At 35.7% G+C, this 21,799-nt stretch overlaps 1 protein-coding gene across 2 annotated transcripts in view; it reads right to left on the minus strand.

Moving 5' to 3' along the window:
* The window catches only part of LOC106874943 (neo-calmodulin), a 47,096-nt gene that overhangs the window by 11,137 nt on the left and 14,160 nt on the right, over window positions 1-21,799 (minus strand). Inside the window, exons 2-3 of one of the 2 annotated variants that reach the window (XM_089356434.1) lie at window positions 19,164-19,214; window positions 7,078-7,156 (exon numbers count right to left, since the gene is read on the minus strand). In XM_089356434.1, the coding sequence (XP_089212560.1) occupies window positions 7,078-7,156; window positions 19,164-19,214 (130 nt within the window). The remainder of the gene's footprint in view (window positions 1-7,077; window positions 7,157-19,163; window positions 19,215-21,799) is intronic. The other variant, XM_089356442.1, reaches the window with a different exon arrangement.

Genomic DNA, 21,799 nt, shown 5'->3' on the forward strand with positions numbered 1-21,799 from the left:
CCACCCTACCTCTCCAACGCACCATTCTCCGAGCCTTCCGGTGGCTTCAGTCCGACCCCTCCACTTCGCACATCTTCCCTAACCGACCCCTCCCTTCCTTCAAACGAGCCTACAACCTACGAGACCTTTTGGTCTACAGCTTCTTCCCTAACCCAGCCTCCCAACCCGGCTCGTTCCCCTGCTCCCGCCCACGCTGCCGCACTTACCCTTACCTCTCCAACACCACTCTCCTCACAGGCACCCATCATCGACCCTATCATATCACTGACTCCATCTGCATTTCTAGCAACGTCATCAACTGCTTCGGATCTTGTTCAAAACGGGGGCACTAGTAATTTCTTAACGAAACACTTTGAAACTTGGGACACTGGTAGAATGTGTCGTATAAAACATCTTTTTCTCTTAGTCTTCTTAACAAAAAAGCGTACATCGCAAGTTATTTCATGTTAAAGTTGTCGTATTTCTGTAATTTCAACCAATGACTGACGTCCATTCAGCCGTAAAAATTAAGTGCTGACTACGTAAACAAACGATTCTCAAACGATTCTGGCGGTGATAAAATTATTATTTCCTTGTCAAAAAATGGCTGAAGCATATTGGCAGTAGCTAATAAACCTTTCTATTATAGGCACAAGGCCTGGTTTTTGAGGGAAGGAGCAAGTCAATTAGGGTTAGGGTTAGGGTTAGGGTTAGGGAAAACGAACACACGTGTGTTGCCTCTCTGCAAAATGTCAGAAGTAATGGAGATTAAATACGCTTTACACCGCTTAAACTGCCAAAGGAGTAAGTGTAAACAGCTGAATACTTGTCAGTGATTGGTTGAAATTATCGAAATAAGACAATTTTTTACATGAAATAAATTCGAATACAAAATTTTTTTTCTGTTCTATAACACAAAATAGATAAGTATACGAAGTTTGAAAGTCTTTCGGTACCAAAAACATTACATAAAACATAAATGAAAAATGTGCCCCCGTTTTGAACAAGATCCACTGCATCTTCTGCTCTCTCTGTCCTTCTCTATACATCGGTCAAACTGGACGCCGCTTAGATGACCGGTTCGTGGAACACCTTCGAGACATCTGACTCGGCAACAACACCCCGGTTTCGCGTCATTTCCGCTCTACCGGTCACTCTTTACAACACCTCTCTTTGTTCGGAGTGTCCTTGCACAGGGGCCATACAGACTCCTATCTTCGCCGTGAGAAAAGGTTTATCTTCTCTCTTCGCTCCTTTGCGCCACATGGGCTCAACTCTCCGCCCATCTTCATCTAACTTTCCTCCTCTCTCCTCTTTCCTTTCTTCCTCTCACACCTACTTCCTCCTACCCACCTCTCCTCTCTTGCTCTGGCACCTACTTCCTCTCTTCACTCCTACCCACCTTCTCCCTTCCACTCTCTCTCACTTCATCATCACCCCTCCCTCGTTATCCCACCCCTACACATTCCAGCCCCACCATTCCTATACATCCCATCCCACCCCATCCCTTAGACCCCCCACTCTCACCTACCCACACCCCAACACCACCACACCACGTCACACCACCTCTACACACTAGCACTGACCACTTCCTAGCATCCACACCAGCGCACACAGTAGCACTGACCAGTTCCCAGCACCTCACCATCATCCACACACCTACACATGCACACACACACACACGTCAATGTCACCAGCCCCCTTCCACGCGCACACACATGCACATACACGCTCTCACATACACTCGTACACGCACCTGCATTTTGGGATCACTACCATTTTATTATTTCCCCCTTCTTCCTAGCTCTCTTGTGTGACTCCTCTGTCCGGCGTTCGCCATGACAGATCGCTAGCCACTATACCTTTTTCCATTTTCTCTGTTTATTTCTGCGTTCTTTTCTGTCGAAGAGCGTAGGCTCGAAACGAAAAAGACTTTCTCACTTCAGGAGCGTTAAACTAATACATGTGTTTGTTGTTTACACACCCGTCTTCTTTTCGTTTTTACTAAATTCTCATTATATATATATATATATATATATATATATATATATATATATATATATATATATATATATATATATATATATATATATATATATATATATATATATATATATATATATATATATATATATATATATATATATACATATATATATATATATATGGGAGAATTTACGAAAAAAACAACAACAGACAAATAAGTATTGGGGTTGATGAGGGATCTGTTCAGTTTCTTCACATGTTTCGTTACTCTATTAACACACGCTAGTTGCAGAAGCATTCTATAATTAATAATTTAATTTGAAGTACTGAGTTTAATGATGTTCGAAAATACTAACTGTAACGCCATTGCAATCATGTCCTACATATTCACCTCTGAAAACCATGTAAATTATTTACACTCCATGTCTTCTGCTTTAGGTGATGTTGCTAGAGGATACTAACCATATACTTTTCCAGTGCTATTGTCTTACGTAATGCGCATTATCCACCCATCCTTATCATTAGGGCCGAAAGATGGCAAGTACCAGAGAATAAGCTGTATAGCCTTTGAGATGAGTGACTCATATAGATGTATAGCTAAGAAGTTCTATATTTTCGTTGGTTCGAAAAGAGACTAACTTCTGTGGATAGTTCATTTGCAGAATCACAAGGATTGTTTTATTTGGGTCAAAGGATTAGTGGGAATGTTTTACAAAAGTTAGAGAGCGCAACTCGTCTTCAAGATTTCTAAATAAATAAATAAAGCTCAAACATGTAAAAAAGTATAAAATCTTGTGCTTCTACTCAAAATATTTAGTAATTATAGGATCACATATTTACATTTATATGAAAAGACAAGCAATAGCTTTTTAACTTATATATATATATATATATATATATATATATATATATATATATATATATATATATATATATATATATATACACGCACACACATGCATATGTGTGTATACTTACATATACACACACTGACACCACACACGCACATATATGTATATTATATGTATGTTACATCAAGTGTAAAACATAAAAAATGCAGCTTTAGACAGGAAAAGGATGGATATGTAATCATCATAACAGGCTGAGTTATGAACATAGGCAATGACCAACGTTTATTAACATAAGTGGGCTCAGGTTACAAAACAGTCTTGCCGTTTTGTCTTTTGAGCAAAAACAAAAGGCGCTTTTGTAGCCTATTCGTACAAGGTTAGAATTTCAACTAGTTTGTTTAAGATAAGAGATAATAATTTGCTAAAAATATGTGTGCACTTACATAAATGATTAACCACCCCCACACTAAATTTATAAGTTTCGATAGGGATAATGGCAGTAAATATAGAGTGTCAGAGTTGAAGTCCAACCAGCGCCGTATTTGCTTTTTTATCCCTGTAGAGACGATAAAATAAGCACCATTTATATAATCGTGTTAATGTAATCAAATATACATTACCACAAAATTTATAACCCTGCGTTAATATAAGAAATCAATGAAATCAATATTTAATTACGCCCCTTTGTGTTCTGAGTAAAATCTTGCTAAGGTAGACTTAGCTTTTCGTTCCTTTCTGAACTGTGTTTGATAAAATAAGTAACATTACCTAAAATAGTAAATCAAGACGTTTTAATTAAAAGTACATTCCTAATTAGAACTAATCAAGAGTAATTGAAAATGAATGTGCTCATCAGCGGCACGGGGACAATACTGGACGTGTTAACGTGTTAGAACTCATAAATGAAGCATAGCTTAGTCGTTATTATGAAATCTTAGGACATGTGAATGAACAGAGTTTGGCGTTGTAACTAAAAAATAATGAACGGTGGTGGGGCGTAGTAATATTCATTCTCAAAAATCTTATAAGCTTCTGTAGTATTCTAAGGTCTGGTGATAACGGTTAGATTATGTTTGACTGAAGAGCTCTAATTCAACAGAAACATGCCCGGAGTTGTCATTATATTGACAAAGGTCAGACTTAAACCCACTTCAAAGTACTATTTATATAGCTTGTCTCCCCAGAGTGTGCAATTTCAGTGAATATTCTCGAATCCTTGCATCAAGTATATTAATGACTCTGTAACTGTTCCATAGATAATAAGCATTAATCAAATACTGGAGTCTCTTATTTTGACTACAAACATTCTACAGAATTTCGGGTTTTGTGCAATTGTCAGAAATTAATGTCTGTGAATCTATTTGCACGAGAAATAATAGTTACATGAGTGAACACCTATTTATCATATGGGATATCAGAACATTGACCTAGGATCTATTATAGAGTCGGAAAGTAACTTTGGTCGGTGATTACTTTTTTTAATTTTCTTTCCCATGTTTATCGGTAAAATTATTCGACCACAGAAAATACACAAGCGTTCATGTGGATGGAACCGGACATGACAATTACAATAATATTTGTGTAATGAAGCTATGTTGTGTTCAAAATGGAATTTTTATCAAGACAATAGGTATGATTCCAAATCAACAACGAGTGGGTTTGTAGTGACTTAGTTACATCTTTCAGTTACATTTGTTATAGTTTAGAGGAGAGAGAGAAAGAAGTGGGGAAAGTGGCTGAAAAGTGATGAAAAGTTCAGTTTGGCTCACAGATTTTTTTACTAATTTTTAAAGCTAAATAGTTTGAAACTTCGTATACTAGTGGAATGTCTCAAGCAGAACACAGTTTACTTGGAATATTTTTGACAAAATTTGGTATTTTAAAAGTTATTTCGTGTTAAATTTGTCGTATTTGGGTAATTTCAACCAATCAACGACGTGTATTCGGTTGAAGAAAGCTACTGCTGTTTGCGATAGATATCGAAGAGGAACAACTTCCGGGTCATCTCTGCTACATGTCACCACTCTGTTCTAAACGTCTTGATTTATGTTCTAAACGTCTTGATTTACTATTTTAAGTATTGTTACTTATTTTATCAAACACAGTTCAGAAAGGAACGAAAAGCTAAGTCTACCTTAGCAAGATTTTACTCAAAACACAAAGGGGCGTAATTAAATATTGATTTCATTGATTTCTTATATTAACGCAGGGTTATAAATTTTGTGGTAATGTATATTTGATTACATTGACACGATTATATAAATGGTGCTTATTTTATCGTCTCTACAGGGATAAAAAAAGCAAATACGGCGCTGGTTGGACTTCAACTCTGACACTCTATATTTACTGCCATTATCCCTATCGAAACTTATAAATTTAGTGTGGGGGTGGTTAATCATTTATGTAAGTGCACACATATTTTTAGCAAATTATTATCTCTTATCTTAAACAAACTAGTTGAAATTCTAACCTTGTACGAATAGGCTACAAAAGCGCCTTTTGTTTTTGCTCAAAAGACAAAACGGCAAGACTGTTTTGTAACCTGAGCCCACTTATGTTAATAAACGTTGGTCATTGCCTATGTTCATAACTCAGCCTGTTATGATGATTACATATCCATCCTTTTCCTGTCTAAAGCTGCATTTTCTTTTAATGTTTTACACTTGGTGTAACATACATATAATATACATATATGTGCGTGTGTGGTGTCAGTGTGTGTATAAGTAAGTATACACACACACACACACACACACATATATATACATGCGTGTGCGTGTATATATATATAAGGTAAAAAGCTATTGCTTGTCTTTTCATATAAATGTAAATATGTGATCCTATAATTACTAAATATTTTGAGTAGAAGCACAAGATTTTATACTTTTTTACATGTTTGAGCTTTATTTATTTATTTAGAAATCTTGAAGACGAGTTGCGCTCTCTAACTTTTGTAAAACATTCCCACTAATCCTTTGACCCAAATAAAACAATCCTTGTGATTCTGTAAATGAACTATCCACAGAAGTTAGTCTCTTTTCGAACCAACGAAAATATAGAACTTCTTAGCTATACATCTATATGAGTCACTCATCTCAAAGGCTATACAGCTTATTCTCTGGTACTTGCCATCTTTCGGCCCTAATGATAAGGATGGGTGGATAATGCGCATTACGTAAGACAATAGCACTGGAAAAGTATATGGTTAGTACCCTCTAGCAACATCACCTAAAGCAGAAGACATGGAGTGTAAATAATTTACAAGGTTTTTAGAGGTGAATATGTAGGACATGATTGCAATGGCGTTACAGCTAGTATTTTCGAACCTCATTAAACTCAGTACTTCAAGCTAAATTATTTACTATAGAATGCTTCTGCAAGTAGCCTGTGTGAACTGAGTGACGAAACATGCGAAGGGTCAACACCTTGCTTATGGGCAATGCTCAGTTGCGATGTTGGATTTCGAAGCACTGAAAATGCGGGCATCTATGTAGACACTCTATCATGCTCAGTGATTTGGGTCTCCTTCTGTAATTGATGCAATCAAAATTTTCTGTAAAGGAAGTAAAATTCTTTCCTTTTTTCAGTTGACATCGATTTGTCACATTTTGACTGGTATGTGCAAAAATTTTTTTTTGTTCTCTTGATATTGTAAAAAGAATGATTGTCTTGGTTTGTCTACCTTCATTGCACAGTCAAACTGCAATTTTAATTCTCTTTTGACTTACATTGTCCTATCTACATTCGGGTCTGCAATCATTATTATCTGCTTTGATTCTTAAAGATCCTAAATGTAGCATCGAGATCTTCGCCGGAGAATTATTTCGTTTGCGTCTTAGTTTAGTCTGTTCCATCTTGTCCATTATCCGTACCATATATTCGTTGCTGCTCTTATTTACGCGGTAACATATTATATTTTTCTTACAGCTTTCATATGTCATTGTAATCTCACACCTTGTATCATTAATATTTTTCAATGCATTCTTTATGCTAAACTTCTTCCAAAAAGACATAAACTTTATTGCACTTTTCCACTGCTTTCTTTTTAAAAAAATCCCACTTTTTTCATCAAGAGAAAAAGGAGTGCACCCATAATTTTTGAATGTTTCCCAAGACTAGATTGATAAAATTGATACTCAACCCAAGGCGAGTTAGAGCTACAAGCCATTGGTACAATATTTAAGGGGGTATTTTTTTCATAATTTTGTCTCGGCAGGATATTTGACAGAATATCAATGTCTCCCTTTCTCTGTTAATAACTCACCTCGTGTTCTTTCTTTGGAAAAACCATGCTTTTCACCAATGATGTACATGGCTTCCTTGGTGCCAATCTCTTCATTTTCCTGAAACACCAAATACATTAAGAAATAGATATAATTTGATTGGAATATTTTACATAACCCAATAAAATAATTACCTGATTTGGTTAATTAATTATTAAAATTCGAATAAACTACGTTGTACTAGTGTAGACCTAATCGAGCAGGTTTATAAATCAGTGAAGATCATCCCGTATTTCATTTTTCAAACATAATGTATGAAATACTACAGTACTCATTGTATGATTCACTTTTTCTTTTTTAGATTGCTGGCGTGTATTGAAGAAGATTTGGTTGCTATGTCTAGCAAATCAAGTAACTACATCGAAACGTAGACACATTAGGTTGCCGTTAGGATAAAATATTCAACGTTTCATCCAAAGAAACCTTTTGAACAAAACGTTAGCCATTTCTTTTATTGACAACAAAATAACCTTTCTTTATCTTGTTAGCATACGGAAGGCGCGGATGCTATAACTTCAAAATTACTGGCACATTAATTCGCCCACAAAAGAAAAAAAAACATGAAGATATACAGAAATAACACACACACACACACACACACACACACACACACACACACACACACACACACACACACACACACACTAAAAAAATACTCTGAAGCTTTTAATTCGTGCTTGACTAATTCTAACATTCCTGCAATTAGTGAAACAGTTTAATGTGATAGATGCGAAAACAAGAAATTATGGCACCAATGTTAACATTGAAACACCAGTGTTAATGGGTAATTAACTCGCATAGTTTTCCTCTGACTCTTGAGTCATGTAGTGTGAACTGGTTACTGTTGTTTAACCCAGAACAGTTCTAATTAAGCAGATTATTATTCCACTTGTTTTCTTTTATCTCATTTCCACAGTAAACCGATCCTTTATATCCTTTAAAATTCATCGCATTGAAACCTTGTTAGAAAGGAAACTACAAAATACAATGTGTCACTAGTTTGTGTGTGACTATTCTCTACACACCAGATTTGTCACGTTAAAATAGCATCGCAATTTCAATTTTCCCTTTCTTTTATTGTATTATTTTTTTTTTATACGTTGTGTAATTTGATCGATTGACAACATTTTCGTAAATGATTTACCTAGATAGACAACGTTCAATATAATTAGTTGAACGTTGATTAGCTAAGAGAGATATGCATAGTAACTCAGAGAAATATACATAATGATGCGCGCGCGTGTGTATGTGCTTGTTTTTATCAAGTTCAAGTTTCCCGATTCAGTGATAGAAATTTGGGTGACAGCCGAGTGAGAATTAGGTTCAACTGAAACCAAACAACTGCGGAACAGCTAACTAAAAGATAGCTTGACTGCCCGACGGCCAATTAGACGATAGTATAACTAAGTCACGGTCAACTAAGCAACATAACTACATATTTGAAACAATTGTCAGTAGTGTAATCCAAAAAACTTAAAATAAAAGCTAAAGTTAATAAATAGAAAGCGCTGAGGGTTTGAATTCTTGGCATTTATTGTAATATTTCATAAGTAAATATTTTTTCCTATTCACAACACAATCCAAATTTATAATCTTACAATGAAACAAAGATCAGCTACTTTACGATAACACAGTAGATAGAAGTAAGAATAAATTTTACTGAAAATACTATGAAAGGAAAATATGTACTGGTTGAGTAGCTTCAGTAAGACTGTGAACTGGAAATAATCAAGGAATATTAAGAAGCTGCAGTACTTTAGCCTTATATTAAAGTTCAAATTCGAAGTTGTTGAACTGACAGCGACACAACCTGTTACACTCATATGAGAGGACCTTCTGAATATATACATGACTCAGCAATATCAGCATTACTCGAACCCCAATCACTTCGGCGTTTGATAAATGGGAGTCAGATTTTAATGTGGCAGAGTAATCTCCCAAAACATGACAGATTTGTAGTTTCATTTTATGAGAAAATAGTACAGAATGAGACAAATTGGCATAGTTGGCTGGACATTCAGCTTGCTATGACGACAGTACAATGTGGAGTCGGAGGTAAGCACACACACTTGCGCAGAAATGTACATATAGAGAAAAAAAAGAGGAAAAGAGAGAGAGGGGGAAGAAAGAAAGAAAGAAAGAAAGACAAAAGATTAAGACGTCTCATACTAAATAAGACAGCGTCGGATCAACGATGCGAAATAAACAGCCCCAAAACGGTTGTGGCAAAAGTTTTCATACCCATAATAGTATCAAGTCCTCGCTTTCCTTTACAAAACATTAACACAAGACACCAAAAACAGTTTCATTATATTTACTATTAACAACAATTTCCGTTACCTCTTTCGTCATGTATCTGGTATATTTACGCAACCTGTCAAGTAGTCTCAGAAATGTTTTATCATCTTCGAAAGCTTGTATACGTCTCCATGCAGCATAAATGAGAAGATAATTGCTTTGCCATTTTACAAAATCCCAAAGGAACAGCAAGAACATTTCAAATTCCAAATATAGAAGGTCTTCTATCATCAGTTATGTTAGAGGTTGAATTCCTCATCTAATTTAACGAAGAAGACAATGCAGTTGTCTGTTTTTATCCCACTGACACATTAATTCTTTTTAAATATTGTGGGATCGGCTGGATAATGAAAAGGATAATGATGTCAACGATTTCAGGATTATGCAGATTACCTAAACGGAATGTATGTATGTGAACACCCTACGCGCGGCAGAAAACGAGCACATCCAAAACAGTACCTAACTGAAATGTTGAAATGTAGATGGAGAAAAAGAAAAAACAAACAAACACTGATATAGAGAGCTCTAACTAATAATGCAATAAAAGGTTGGCCAACAAAATTTAGTAAGATAGCGATCAAAACGTGTGTATTGATGTTTTCAGTAAGACATTGAGACTTCTATTCTTTTAAGTTAAGACTTGTTGTTAAAACATAAAGCAGAATCTTTGTAAGAGGACTTGCAGAAGTGAATAAATAAGGAACATGGGGAAGATGTAGCATGAAGTTAGAAATTCAAGGATTTAATGAAGTCAAATTCCAAAATATAGGATATAATTTTATTCCAGTGCATACCAAAAGCAGTGTCTCTATATATATCACGTAGGTACTGTAAGTTTAGAGGTAATACTTGATAAGTGTAAGCACCTGTATATGCCAGATAGTGGCAGAGGTGAAAGAATATATAGTTATCAACCATTTGTTTTAATAACAAGGTTTAAATTCATAATTATATAAAATTTTACAAATATTTTTTCATGATATTTTAGAAAAATAAAGTACAACTTTTTGGCGTGGGTTCTATATACCTTCGCGTCGGTTATCTACGTTCGCCCCGTCACTGTAGAACATCTCCTTTGAGATGAATATGTGTCCATAACACATTCATTAGCGTAAAGAGATCCAGTGAATCTCCTCTGCCAAAGCTACTTCGGGTTAAAGAATCTAACAAGAGTTTGTGGCTCTTGTTTATAACTTCAGTAAATAAATCATTTACTGATACATGCTGATATTTTTACACTAATAATAATAAAACAAGTGCACAGTGAACAGTGAGAATTAAACAGTGCTTTGCATATTCATTCTTAATATGTTTCGGGCAGATTCAAACGTGAATGATTGCTAAAGTTATAAACAAGAGCCTTGAACATTTGTTACGTCTATTAGTCTAGGTTGGCTTTGACTGAAGAGACACAAGGATGTCGAAACACCAGGTGCCCCAAAGTGCCCTTATTCTAATGAACCGAGGGTGTTATGAACACACGTACATCTGAAAGGAGAAATTGTTCATCAACGACGAAATACAACAACAATTAGTATATTCAAGGTTGAATCTGCTATTATCGACCACTCCTCCACATCCTTCTTCAAGAAATCCTGAATTCTCTGCCGTCTCCTTCCCCACAACTTATGTTTTAAAGACATCGACTTAGATATATTCAGTTCAAAGCATCTCTAAGGTCAACAATAGTTCATAGATGAGAATGAGATACTCTCCGTATAGAATACACTTAGTAGTGCTCAAAAGGTTTAAACTTGAGCGAGTAGAGGAGTAACTGTAAGGATAAGTAAGTTAGGCAGGTCGATATACAAAGAATATTTAATACATTAAATGCAAAAGATGTATATATGCTTACATACAAGCAGGTCTGACTTACACAGAATAGAAATGATATGAAGAATAAAAGGGGTTGAACAAAAGTGTAACACCTTTTTTCAACCCCTTTATCTTGCTTATCCTTACATTTACTCATATATATATATATATATATATATATATATATATATATATATATATCACGTAGGTACTGTAAGTTTAGAGGTAATACTTGATAAGTGTAAGCACCTGTATATGCCAGATAGTGGCAGAGGTGAAAGAATATATCAAACATAAATTGAAAACAGAACACAAAGGATATCGCGGTACACGTGTTTCAAGCTTTATAAACAATATATCATTACATCAGTATATATTGTTGATATAAAAGATGGTTTAAAGCTATCTTCAGCCGCAAACATTGCTAGTCCAAAGATTACATCACAAAAGAAAAAAAAAGTACACTTAGTATTACCCATTATAATAGGTTTATCACATCTCTTTAAAAAGGTATATCTGTATAAAGGTTCGTTGGATTTCAAAGATCTGCCCATACTGTACCACAATTCAGCATAGAGTGAATGTTAAATAGATTGGATTGAGTTTATATTTAACTAGCGTGTATAAGATAGAAATGTGGATATGTGAGTGTATGTATATGGTTACTAGGGTGTAACTGTAGATATGTGTGGAGATGTATGTGTATATTCATGTTTTTAGGCTTTTGCATAACGAGGCGTACGTGTATACGCTCGAGCATATTAACAGGTGTATCTGTATGAGTGCGTGTGTATACACACATATACATATACTATGACTTCTAAGTAAGTGTATGTACCCATGTAATAGATAAGCTTATAAAGCTAGGAATTTTTAGTGGTGTGTTTGGGTAAACTGACCACTCATCACAATGATATCAAATTACAACCTTAATCTATATTTCAACGAGTGGTCTAGCTAAGAAATTATTTATGACCACTACAATCTCATCCAAGACAACGTCCTGTTCTCAACTCTATAGTGTTTTATCTCTTTATCTCTTATTCTACTTCATGTTTTTACTTCTTTTGTTACTTTATTCCAATTTTGCTAAATCTTATTTATATATGTATCTAACTTTATTATCCTTATTTTTACTTTTATTACTCTCGGTTTGACTTCTATTACTTTTATTTTTTATTTTTTACTTTATTTTTTACCTTTGATCTTCTCTTTCTATCTTATACACGCCAGTTAAATATAAACTCAATCCAATCTATTTAACATTCACTCTATGCTGAATTGTGGTACAGTATGGGCAGATCTTTGAAATCCAACGAACCTTTATACAGATATACCTTTTTAAAGGGATGTGATAAACCAATAGGTAATACTAAGTGTACTTTTTCATTTTCTTTTGTGATGTAATCTTTGGTCTATCAATGTTTGCGGCTGAAGATAGCTTTAAACCATCTTTTATATCAACAATATACCTATACTGATGTAATGACATATTGTTTATAAAGCTTGAAACACGTGTACCCCGATATCCTTTGTGTTCTGTTTTCAATTTATGTTTGATATATATATAATTTAGATTCAAGGTGAATATCGTACTTAAGTTTAGGCACCAGAATTAAGTATGGTGTTATCCATACAATTCCAAAATAACGTGATTAAAATCAAAATAAGCAACAAGGATATCCAAAGTTAATGCAGTACGATCGTTTCATGTGACTCCATCTATTTAAGCAATGTGAGCATTACATCAAATGTAAAACGCAGAGCGATCCTCAGCTGCACAAAGATATAGAAATTTACTGAAATTTCATTTCAACAGAAGGACATATTTTTGTATCTACATTTAAACTCTCCAAGAAGAATACAAAAAAAAAAACATTTTGACTAAGCCAGACCATACATGTATGTATTTATGTATGTATGTATGTATGTATGTATGTATGTATGTATGTATGTAAATATACACACACATACATTTGTACATGCATATTCTGACAAATTTGAAGGCAACGCAGCTTAAAATTCATTTAAATCATTTAATGTTCGAATGAAGGTGTGGTAAGTGTTATTAATTTAAACGAAGATGAGTAAGCAGAGTTCACCACCTGATTGTAATTTTTCTTACGTTGCTAATGACATCAGAAAATAGTGGAAATCTCAACTCCCCACAAATTTGAATCTAAGGAGTTATGGGCGCGTACGAAATCAATTGAAACGAAATTGAAATTGAAACGATGGCATTAGATAACGACATGCATATTTCAACCGCACAAAGTGCCGTTCCATATGTAAAAATAGCTTATCAGTGTTGAAAAAACATTCTACCTTAGATAGCAGCCATTTTTGCTACCCAAGATAGATAAGTATGGTCGCATTTTCTTATAATTTATCAGCAAATGAAAGCTTACTTATTGCCATGCAAATATGTTATATATGTAATTCAAGTTATTTGGCTGAGATAAGGGATGTCTATGTATACTCACATATTCATAGACATATACATATATACACATGAAGAAAGTCACTTGGGTTGAGAGAACGAGAGAGAGAGAGAGAGAGAGAGAGAGAGAGAGAGAGAGAGAGAGACCACTGTTAAAAGTTACTTCTTAATTTTAGATATTGATGTTTTCATGTTTTCACTTTTTCTCCGTTTTGCTCTCTACCTGATGCCCACAAACAGACATCCATAAATATACTCTCTGTATCTCTTTCTTTTATTATTTATCTTGCCCTGTTAGCTTGAAACAAGACGTTCCAGTATTCAACCGCAAACAAAATTTTTAATCATCTAGAATAGCGTCAGCATTAAATTCGACCCTTGGTTTTGTTTCAGGCATTTGTATGCCAGTTGATCCTATGATAAACAGGTGTCTATTTCCTTTCATTGATAAAACAAAAAAAATTCTCGCTATATACATATGTATATATATATATATATATATATATATATAGTATATTGCCACTTAAGTGTGGCTGACCCCTAGGGGTGGATGTTACTGTTGCTTTTAGCCCCAGGAGGACATCTCCTCCAGCTGGCTTATCGACACACGACTGTGTCCTGTTTGCCAAGGGAAGTTATCCCTCTCACCTCGATCTGCAGCACGAACGTATCCGGATTTCAGGGTTATTTCCCTTCGTCGGCGTTCGACAGCTGATGACCTTGGTGAGAGAGACAAAAACCTGGCAAACTTATATCTTCTTTTCCAGTGAAATTCTTCACTGATATTGAAAAGGTGAAAACAAGCAATGTTAATTCTCTAAATGAAGTATTAACAGTAACTGCACGATAAAGTGTAGTATATTGCCACTTAAGTGTGGCTGACCCCTAGGGGTGGATGTTACTGTTGCTTTTAGCCCCAGGAGGACATCTCCTCCAGCTGGCTTATCGACACACGACTGTGTCCTGTTTGCCAAGGGAAGTTATCCCTCTCACCTCGATCTGCAGCACGAACGTATCCGGATTTCAGGGTTATTTCCCTTCGTCGGCGTTCGACAGCTGATGACCTTGGTGAGAGAGACAAAAACCTGGCAAACTTATATCTTCTTTTCCAGTGAAATTCTTCACTGATATTGAAAAGGTGAAAACAAGCAATGTTAATTCTCTAAATGAAGTATTAACAGTAACTGCACGATAAAGTGTAGTATATTGCCACTTAAGTGTGGCTGACCCCTAGGGGTGGATGTTACTGTTGCTTTTAGCCCCAGGAGGACATCTCCTCCAGCTGGCTTATCGACACACGACTGTGTCCTGTTTGCCAAGGGAAGTTATCCCTCTCACCTCGATCTGCAGCACGAACGTATCCGGATTTCAGGGTTATTTCCCTTCGTCGGCGTTCGACAGCTGATGACCTTGGTGAGAGAGACAAAAACCTGGCAAACTTATATCTTCTTTTCCAGTGAAATTCTTCACTGATATTGAAAAGGTGAAAACAAGCAATGTTAATTCTCTAAATGAAGTATTAACAGTAACTGCACGATAAAGTGTAGTATATTGCCACTTAAGTGTGGCTGACCCCTAGGGGTGGATGTTACTGTTGCTTTTAGCCCCAGGAGGACATCTCCTCCAGCTGGCTTATCGACACACGACTGTGTCCTGTTTGCCAAGGGAAGTTATCCCTCTCACCTCGATCTGCAGCACGAACGTATCCGGATTTCAGGGTTATTTCCCTTCGTCGGCGTTCGACAGCTGATGACCTTGGTGAGAGAGACAAAAACCTGGCAAACTTATATCTTCTTTTCCAGTGAAATTCTTCACTGATATTGAAAAGGTGAAAACAAGCAATGTTAATTCTCTAAATGAAGTATTAACAGTAACTGCACGATAAAGTGTAGTATATTGCCACTTAAGTGTGGCTGACCCCTAGGGGTGGATGTTACTGTTGCTTTTAGCCCCAGGAGGACATCTCCTCCAGCTGGCTTATCGACACACGACTGTGTCCTGTTTGCCAAGGGAAGTTATCCCTCTCACCTCGATCTGCAGCACGAACGTATCCGGATTTCAGGGTTATTTCCAGTAACATCCACCCCTAGGGGTCAGCCACACTTAAGTGGCAATATACTACACTTTATCGTGCAGTTACTGTTAATACTTCATTTAGAGAATTAACATTGCTTGTTTTCACCTTTTCAATATCAGTGAAGAATTTCACTGGAAAAGAAGATATAAGTTTGCCAGGTTTTTGTCTCTCTCACCAAGGTCATCAGCTGTCGAACGCCGACGAAGGGAAATAACCCTGAAATCCGGATACGTTCGTGCTGCAGATCGAGGTGAGAGGGATAACTTCCCTTGGCAAACAGGACACAGTCGTGTGTCGATAAGCCAGCTGGAGGAGATGTCCTCCTGGGGCTAAAAGCAACAGTAACATCCACCCCCAGGGGTCAGCCACACTTAAGTGGCAATATACTACACTTTATCGTGCAGTTACTGTTAATACTTCATTTAGAGAATTAACATTGCTTGTTTTCACCTTTTCAATATCAGTGAAGAATTTCACTGGAAAAGAAGATATAAGTTTGCCAGGTTTTTGTCTCTCTCACCAAGGTCATCAGCTGTCGAACGCCGACGAAGGGAAATAACCCTGAAATCCGGATACGTTCGTGCTGCAGATCGAGGTGAGAGGGATAACTTCCCTTGGCAAACAGGACACAGTCGTGTGTCGATAAGCCAGCTGGAGGAGATGTCCTCCTGGGGCTAAAAGCAACAGTAACATCCACCCCTAGGGGTCAGCCACACTTAAGTGGCAATATACTACACTTTATCGTGCAGTTACTGTTAATACTTCATTTAGAGAATTAACATTGCTTGTTTTCACCTTTTCAATATCAGTGAAGAATTTCACTGGAAAAGTATATATATATATATATATATATATATATATATATATATATATATATATATATATATATATGAAGCAGAAATTTAAGAAGAATTGAATACTTTAGGGAGAATTGAATAATTGAATATTTTCCCAATATAAATTACAAGTCGTAGAAAAGCGAAATTTATATGGAAAATCAAAATGATATCTTAGACTGTTAAATCGTCAAGAAATCTATTCTAATGTTCAATACTTGCCGTAGTGACTTGAGCAAAGGGAAATGAGTTTTTACACCCTTTATGCTATAGTAATAGTTTCTTTTGATAAAGTCAAAAAGATTTGTACTTTTAAGTGGCGAATGTGAGTTTATGGCTTTTATGCCGTTCCCAATACCATAAGCAACTTAACTAGAGAGACAGATGCTCGTTCCACATAGTAGAGCTGTTAACCGGGATAGCTTTCATGAAGTTATCTACTTCTGTTTCTAAATGTAAAATCAAGCTGTATCAAATTTATTGAGACCAGTGAAAAAAAAATATTTTGTAATTGAAGTTAAATTCAATAATCATTAATAAATTCAATAATCATTAATGGAGATATAATAGATCCTCCTATATTGAAGGATAAATTTGTGCTAGTTAGATCTGCCACCTTAATAATAATAATAATAATAATAATAATAATAATAATAATAATAATAATAATAATAATAATAATAAACACTTTCAATACAGTAAACATAAGAGCACCACAGCACATACCCAAGGCGCACAGAGCTGCGCTCGGTAGTGAAGTGAAAGCACGTTATAAAAATAAAACTACTGAATAATAATAATAATAATATTAATAATAATAATAATAAGGCAAATAGACCAGATATAGTTGTCAAAGATCATGAAGAAAAAAAATGCTTTCTAATTGATGTATCAATACCAACAGATGACAACGTTTCCCTAAAAGAAATGGAAAAACTTTCAAAATACAAAGACCTGGAAATAGAGATAACTCGAATGTGGAATCTAAAAACAGAAACAATTCCTATCATAGTAGGTGCCTTAGGTATAATAAAAAAATATTCAGACAAATACATAACAAAAACACCAGGACTTACAAATATATATAACATACAGAAAATTGCACTACTGGGTACTGCACACATTCTACGCAAAACACTTTCAATACAGTAAACATAAGAGCACCACAGCAAACCACAGCACATACCCAAGGCGCACAGAGCTGCGCTCGGTAGTGAAGTGAAAGCACGTTATAAAAATAAAACTACTGAACAATAATAATAATAATAATAAAGAAGTACAGATAAAGCGTATGAAAACCCTTGCTAAAACTACTGGTTTAGATATTCTTACTGATAAATGGCAAGGAAAACCTCTCAGTGGCAAATACCCAAAGAGAGCTAATAATGCTGATGGTGACAAAATACTTACCCATCAATGGCTAGTGTCTTCTGGCTTAAAATCAGAGACAGAAGAGTTTATTATAGCAGCCCAAGATCAATGCCTACCTACAAGAAGCTACCAGACCAACATCTTAAAGAACGGCAGTAGCCAACGTGTATGTATGTCGTGTAAACAACAAAATGAAACCATCGATCATGTTGTCTTTATGTCTTTGTGTTGTTTTTATCTTCTTGAGTATCTCAACAGGCATGATAGAATAGCACAGTATATTCACTGGGTAATTTGCAAAGACTTGGACTTGTCCCATGATAAAAATTAGAAGGAACACAAACTACCTCCAGTGCTTGAAAATGACCACACTTCATTCCTTTGGAACTTTGCAATTCAAACTGACAGATAGATGCAAGTAGGCCAGACATTATGTGGAAGGATCCCAGACAAAATTCAGGCCTCCTCATCGATATGACTGTCCAAATCGACATAAATGTATCTGTCAAGACCTACCAAAAACTGAGCAAGTATAAAGATCTTGAAATAAAAATTGGCAAAATATGGAACCTCAAGGCTAAAACAATGCCTGTTGTCAAAGGTACCCGAGGAATGATAGCAAAAGGTGCTGATTGCTACGTATCTCAGATACCAGGAAATCCAAAAATGAAAGGAAAATTTTTTTAAATAGCGCTCATGGAAAAATATTGTCTATGTAATCCCAAAAACATTCTTATCTAAAAACAGTGTGAAAATACTTTTAAATGTACCTAACAGCAAACACCGTTTACTGTCATCTTAACATCAGATTATCATCTTATAATCAAATTACTTTTAAAACAAACTTTTAATTTACTTGTTTTGACAGACATCCTCTAGAATAATAGTCTGTGCAAAACCCAAAATATGGCACCCTAGTCATAACACTAAACTGAACTTCTAACTTGTCTCTTGAGATCTCTGGGTGAGACTTGTAGTCAACCTGTACAAATACAAGGCAAAAGCCAAGCGTATAATAATAATAATATGACTTGAAGTTATTCGCAAAACGTGAGGCAGAACTGGACAGTCTAGTCCAGTCTGTGCGGATTTTCTCGAATGATATTACGATGGAGTTTGGACTCTCAAAATGTGCTACGACGGTGATGAGACGAAGAAAGCTTGTCAGGATAGAAGGCATATGTATGCCAAGTGGTGAAAAGATGAAGGCAAATGAATTTGAATAAATACCTGCGGATATGCCCAGATAGAAGTACTTGAGAATACTTGAGGCAGATGGAACTAAGCACAAAAAAATGAAAGAAAAAACAAAGAATGAGTACCTTCGGCAAGTAAGAGAAATATTTGGTTTCAAAGCTGAATGCCAGAAACATAATTTCGACAACAAACTCGCGTGCAGTCGCAGTAGTTTGGTATGGCGCTGAATTCCGAAGTGGATAGAGGATGGCTTGAATATAATGACACCAGTCGATTCACATAAAGCTAATAATAATAATAACATCGAAAGATACCTTAGGAATGAGAACCCAGGTTCGAAATTTCCCCAAGACACCTGAAGAAGGCTGGAGGGTATATCAGGTGGAACGTTGTGTTAACAACAAACATGATGAGGACAAATATCCGTTGAATGTAAATAATGTAAATAATGAAAAATAATACAATCCCTTAAAATTTGAAATAGAAAGAATTTGGAGCATGCGAGCATTAATGATTGCGCCTATAATAATTGGTGCGTTGGGGGTAGTAAGCAAAGATATAGACAAATGGCTAAAGGAGATTGAAATAGAATACCTGGTAGAGCTTCTACAGAAAGTTTGTCTCTTAGGAACAGCAAGGATTATCCGGAGGGTTCTAAGCATTTGAAAGACTGCTGAAAACTTGTGGATACCTAAGGTTTCAGGTAGTAACCTGCAACCCACACAATTCCTACCAAGAATAAGGCCGAACCTGAGTCAAACCAAAATAATAATAATAATAATAATAATAAACGCCCTGATGCAGTATAAATGCCTTGATGCAGTACCAATACTCTGATGCAGTATAAATGCTTTGATTCAGTACTATAAATGTCCTGATGTCGGACCAATGCCCTAATGAAGTACCAATGCCCTGATGCAGTACCAGGCAGTGGCTCTCATGGCTTCTCATCTTAACTGATTGGAAGTGTTATCATGCACATTGTTTTGTCTTGGTATAAAAGATTGACTTCAGCAAATATTCTGCTCAATACCACAGATTTGCAACGATGAGAGTGAAACAGTAGACCAACTAATCTTTGGGTGAAAGATTCTAGCACCTGTAGAGTACAAATCAAGACATGACAGAGTTGGCCAATATCTACATTGAATACACTGTGTCGGCATTATAAAATCAAAACTGCTGACAAATGGTACGAGCACCATTTGTGGTGCTTGTAACTGAGGGAGAAGATGTAACGATTCTTTGGGACTTTCCAGTATGTACAGACCGGACCAGCAAAGCAAATAACGCAGAATCGTAAAAAAAAAAGATGAAGAAAAACAAAATAATACGATCCCTTAAAATTCGAAATAAAAAGAATTTGAAGCATGCGAGCAGTAATGGTCGTGTCTATAATAACTGGTGAGTTTGGAACAGTAAGCAAAGATGTTGTAAAAGACCAAAACAATAAAGTCTGTTTATTGATTGACATGAGCATAATCGAAATCGAAAATTTGTGGCATCTCAAGACGGTTACAATATCAGTGATTATAGGAACACTTGGAATGATCAAAAAAGGAACTGAAAATTATTTAAGAATGATCTCTGGCTTACCATCCATGCAGGAAGTGCAAAAGATTGTCTCAACTGGTACGTCACACGTATTGAGAAGAGAACTGTCGCTGAGAATTTTCTTTCCCTTCTTCCCTTTTATTTTCTTTGTTTACTTTTTTATTCGTTATTTTTTCCTGTTTGTTATTTTTTCCTGGCGGTGGTGGTGGTTATTGGTTTAGTTGTTGTTGCTGGTGTGAATTACTGCTCTCCATGATTTTTATTGACGTCAACTTTTTTGCTACCATATCTTTTCTTGACTCCCTTCAAAGGAAGGTGTCGGTGAAGAGGACTGTGTATGCATGTGCCAATGTTGCTTATATTGTTTCTGCGGAAAGGCGTTCCTTGGATTCATCTTTAATTCGTTATTCTGGTGTGGCCGATCCCTTCTAGCATTACTGCTTCTGTAGCACTGTGTTTTCCAGGCTATGGTTGTGGGACTCTGTCGTAAATGTGATGACAAGCGAAAAGTCAAACATCGCTGTCAATATTTCTTGTTGTGACTCTTGTGATAAGCCCTTTCATGTATCGCAGCGGAAGCTTATGGGCGAATGAATGATGCATCATTCCTCCAATTTTCTCTCATTGTCATTAGTTTTTAAGACCATTATACAGTTCCACCTTTTCTACTCTATTTAATGAAGCTTACACTGTGTTATACATCATTACAAGATTTATTGAACTGCTCTTTTCAAAGATATAGTTCCATCAATCATTGCGAATCAGTGATATAGCACTTTCTCTTTTGGGTACTATAAGCCATTTTCACTAGATAGAATTCCCCTGGAAATAAGCTATTACTCTGTATGTAAATACTAAGTGCGTTCTCTCTTTTCTCTCGATTTGTGAACTACTAACGTTCTATGAAGAAAAGAAAAAAGTATATTCCATGAATTTTTTCCGAACAGTAAATATTTCCACCTTAAATAAAATGCCTCATTCCTTAAAATGATTGATTAATAAGTCACAGATTATGCCATACTGACGATTTCTAAAAAGAATGAAATAGTGATTACCACTGATTAAAAATTGTAAAAACTTCGTAATAAGTAGGCAAAAACAATACTAATACAATA

Source organism: Octopus bimaculoides, chromosome 1 (genome assembly GCF_046866305.1).
Source record: "Octopus bimaculoides isolate indiv1 chromosome 1, ASM4686630v1, whole genome shotgun sequence".
Taxonomy (NCBI): domain Eukaryota; kingdom Metazoa; phylum Mollusca; class Cephalopoda; order Octopoda; family Octopodidae; genus Octopus; species Octopus bimaculoides.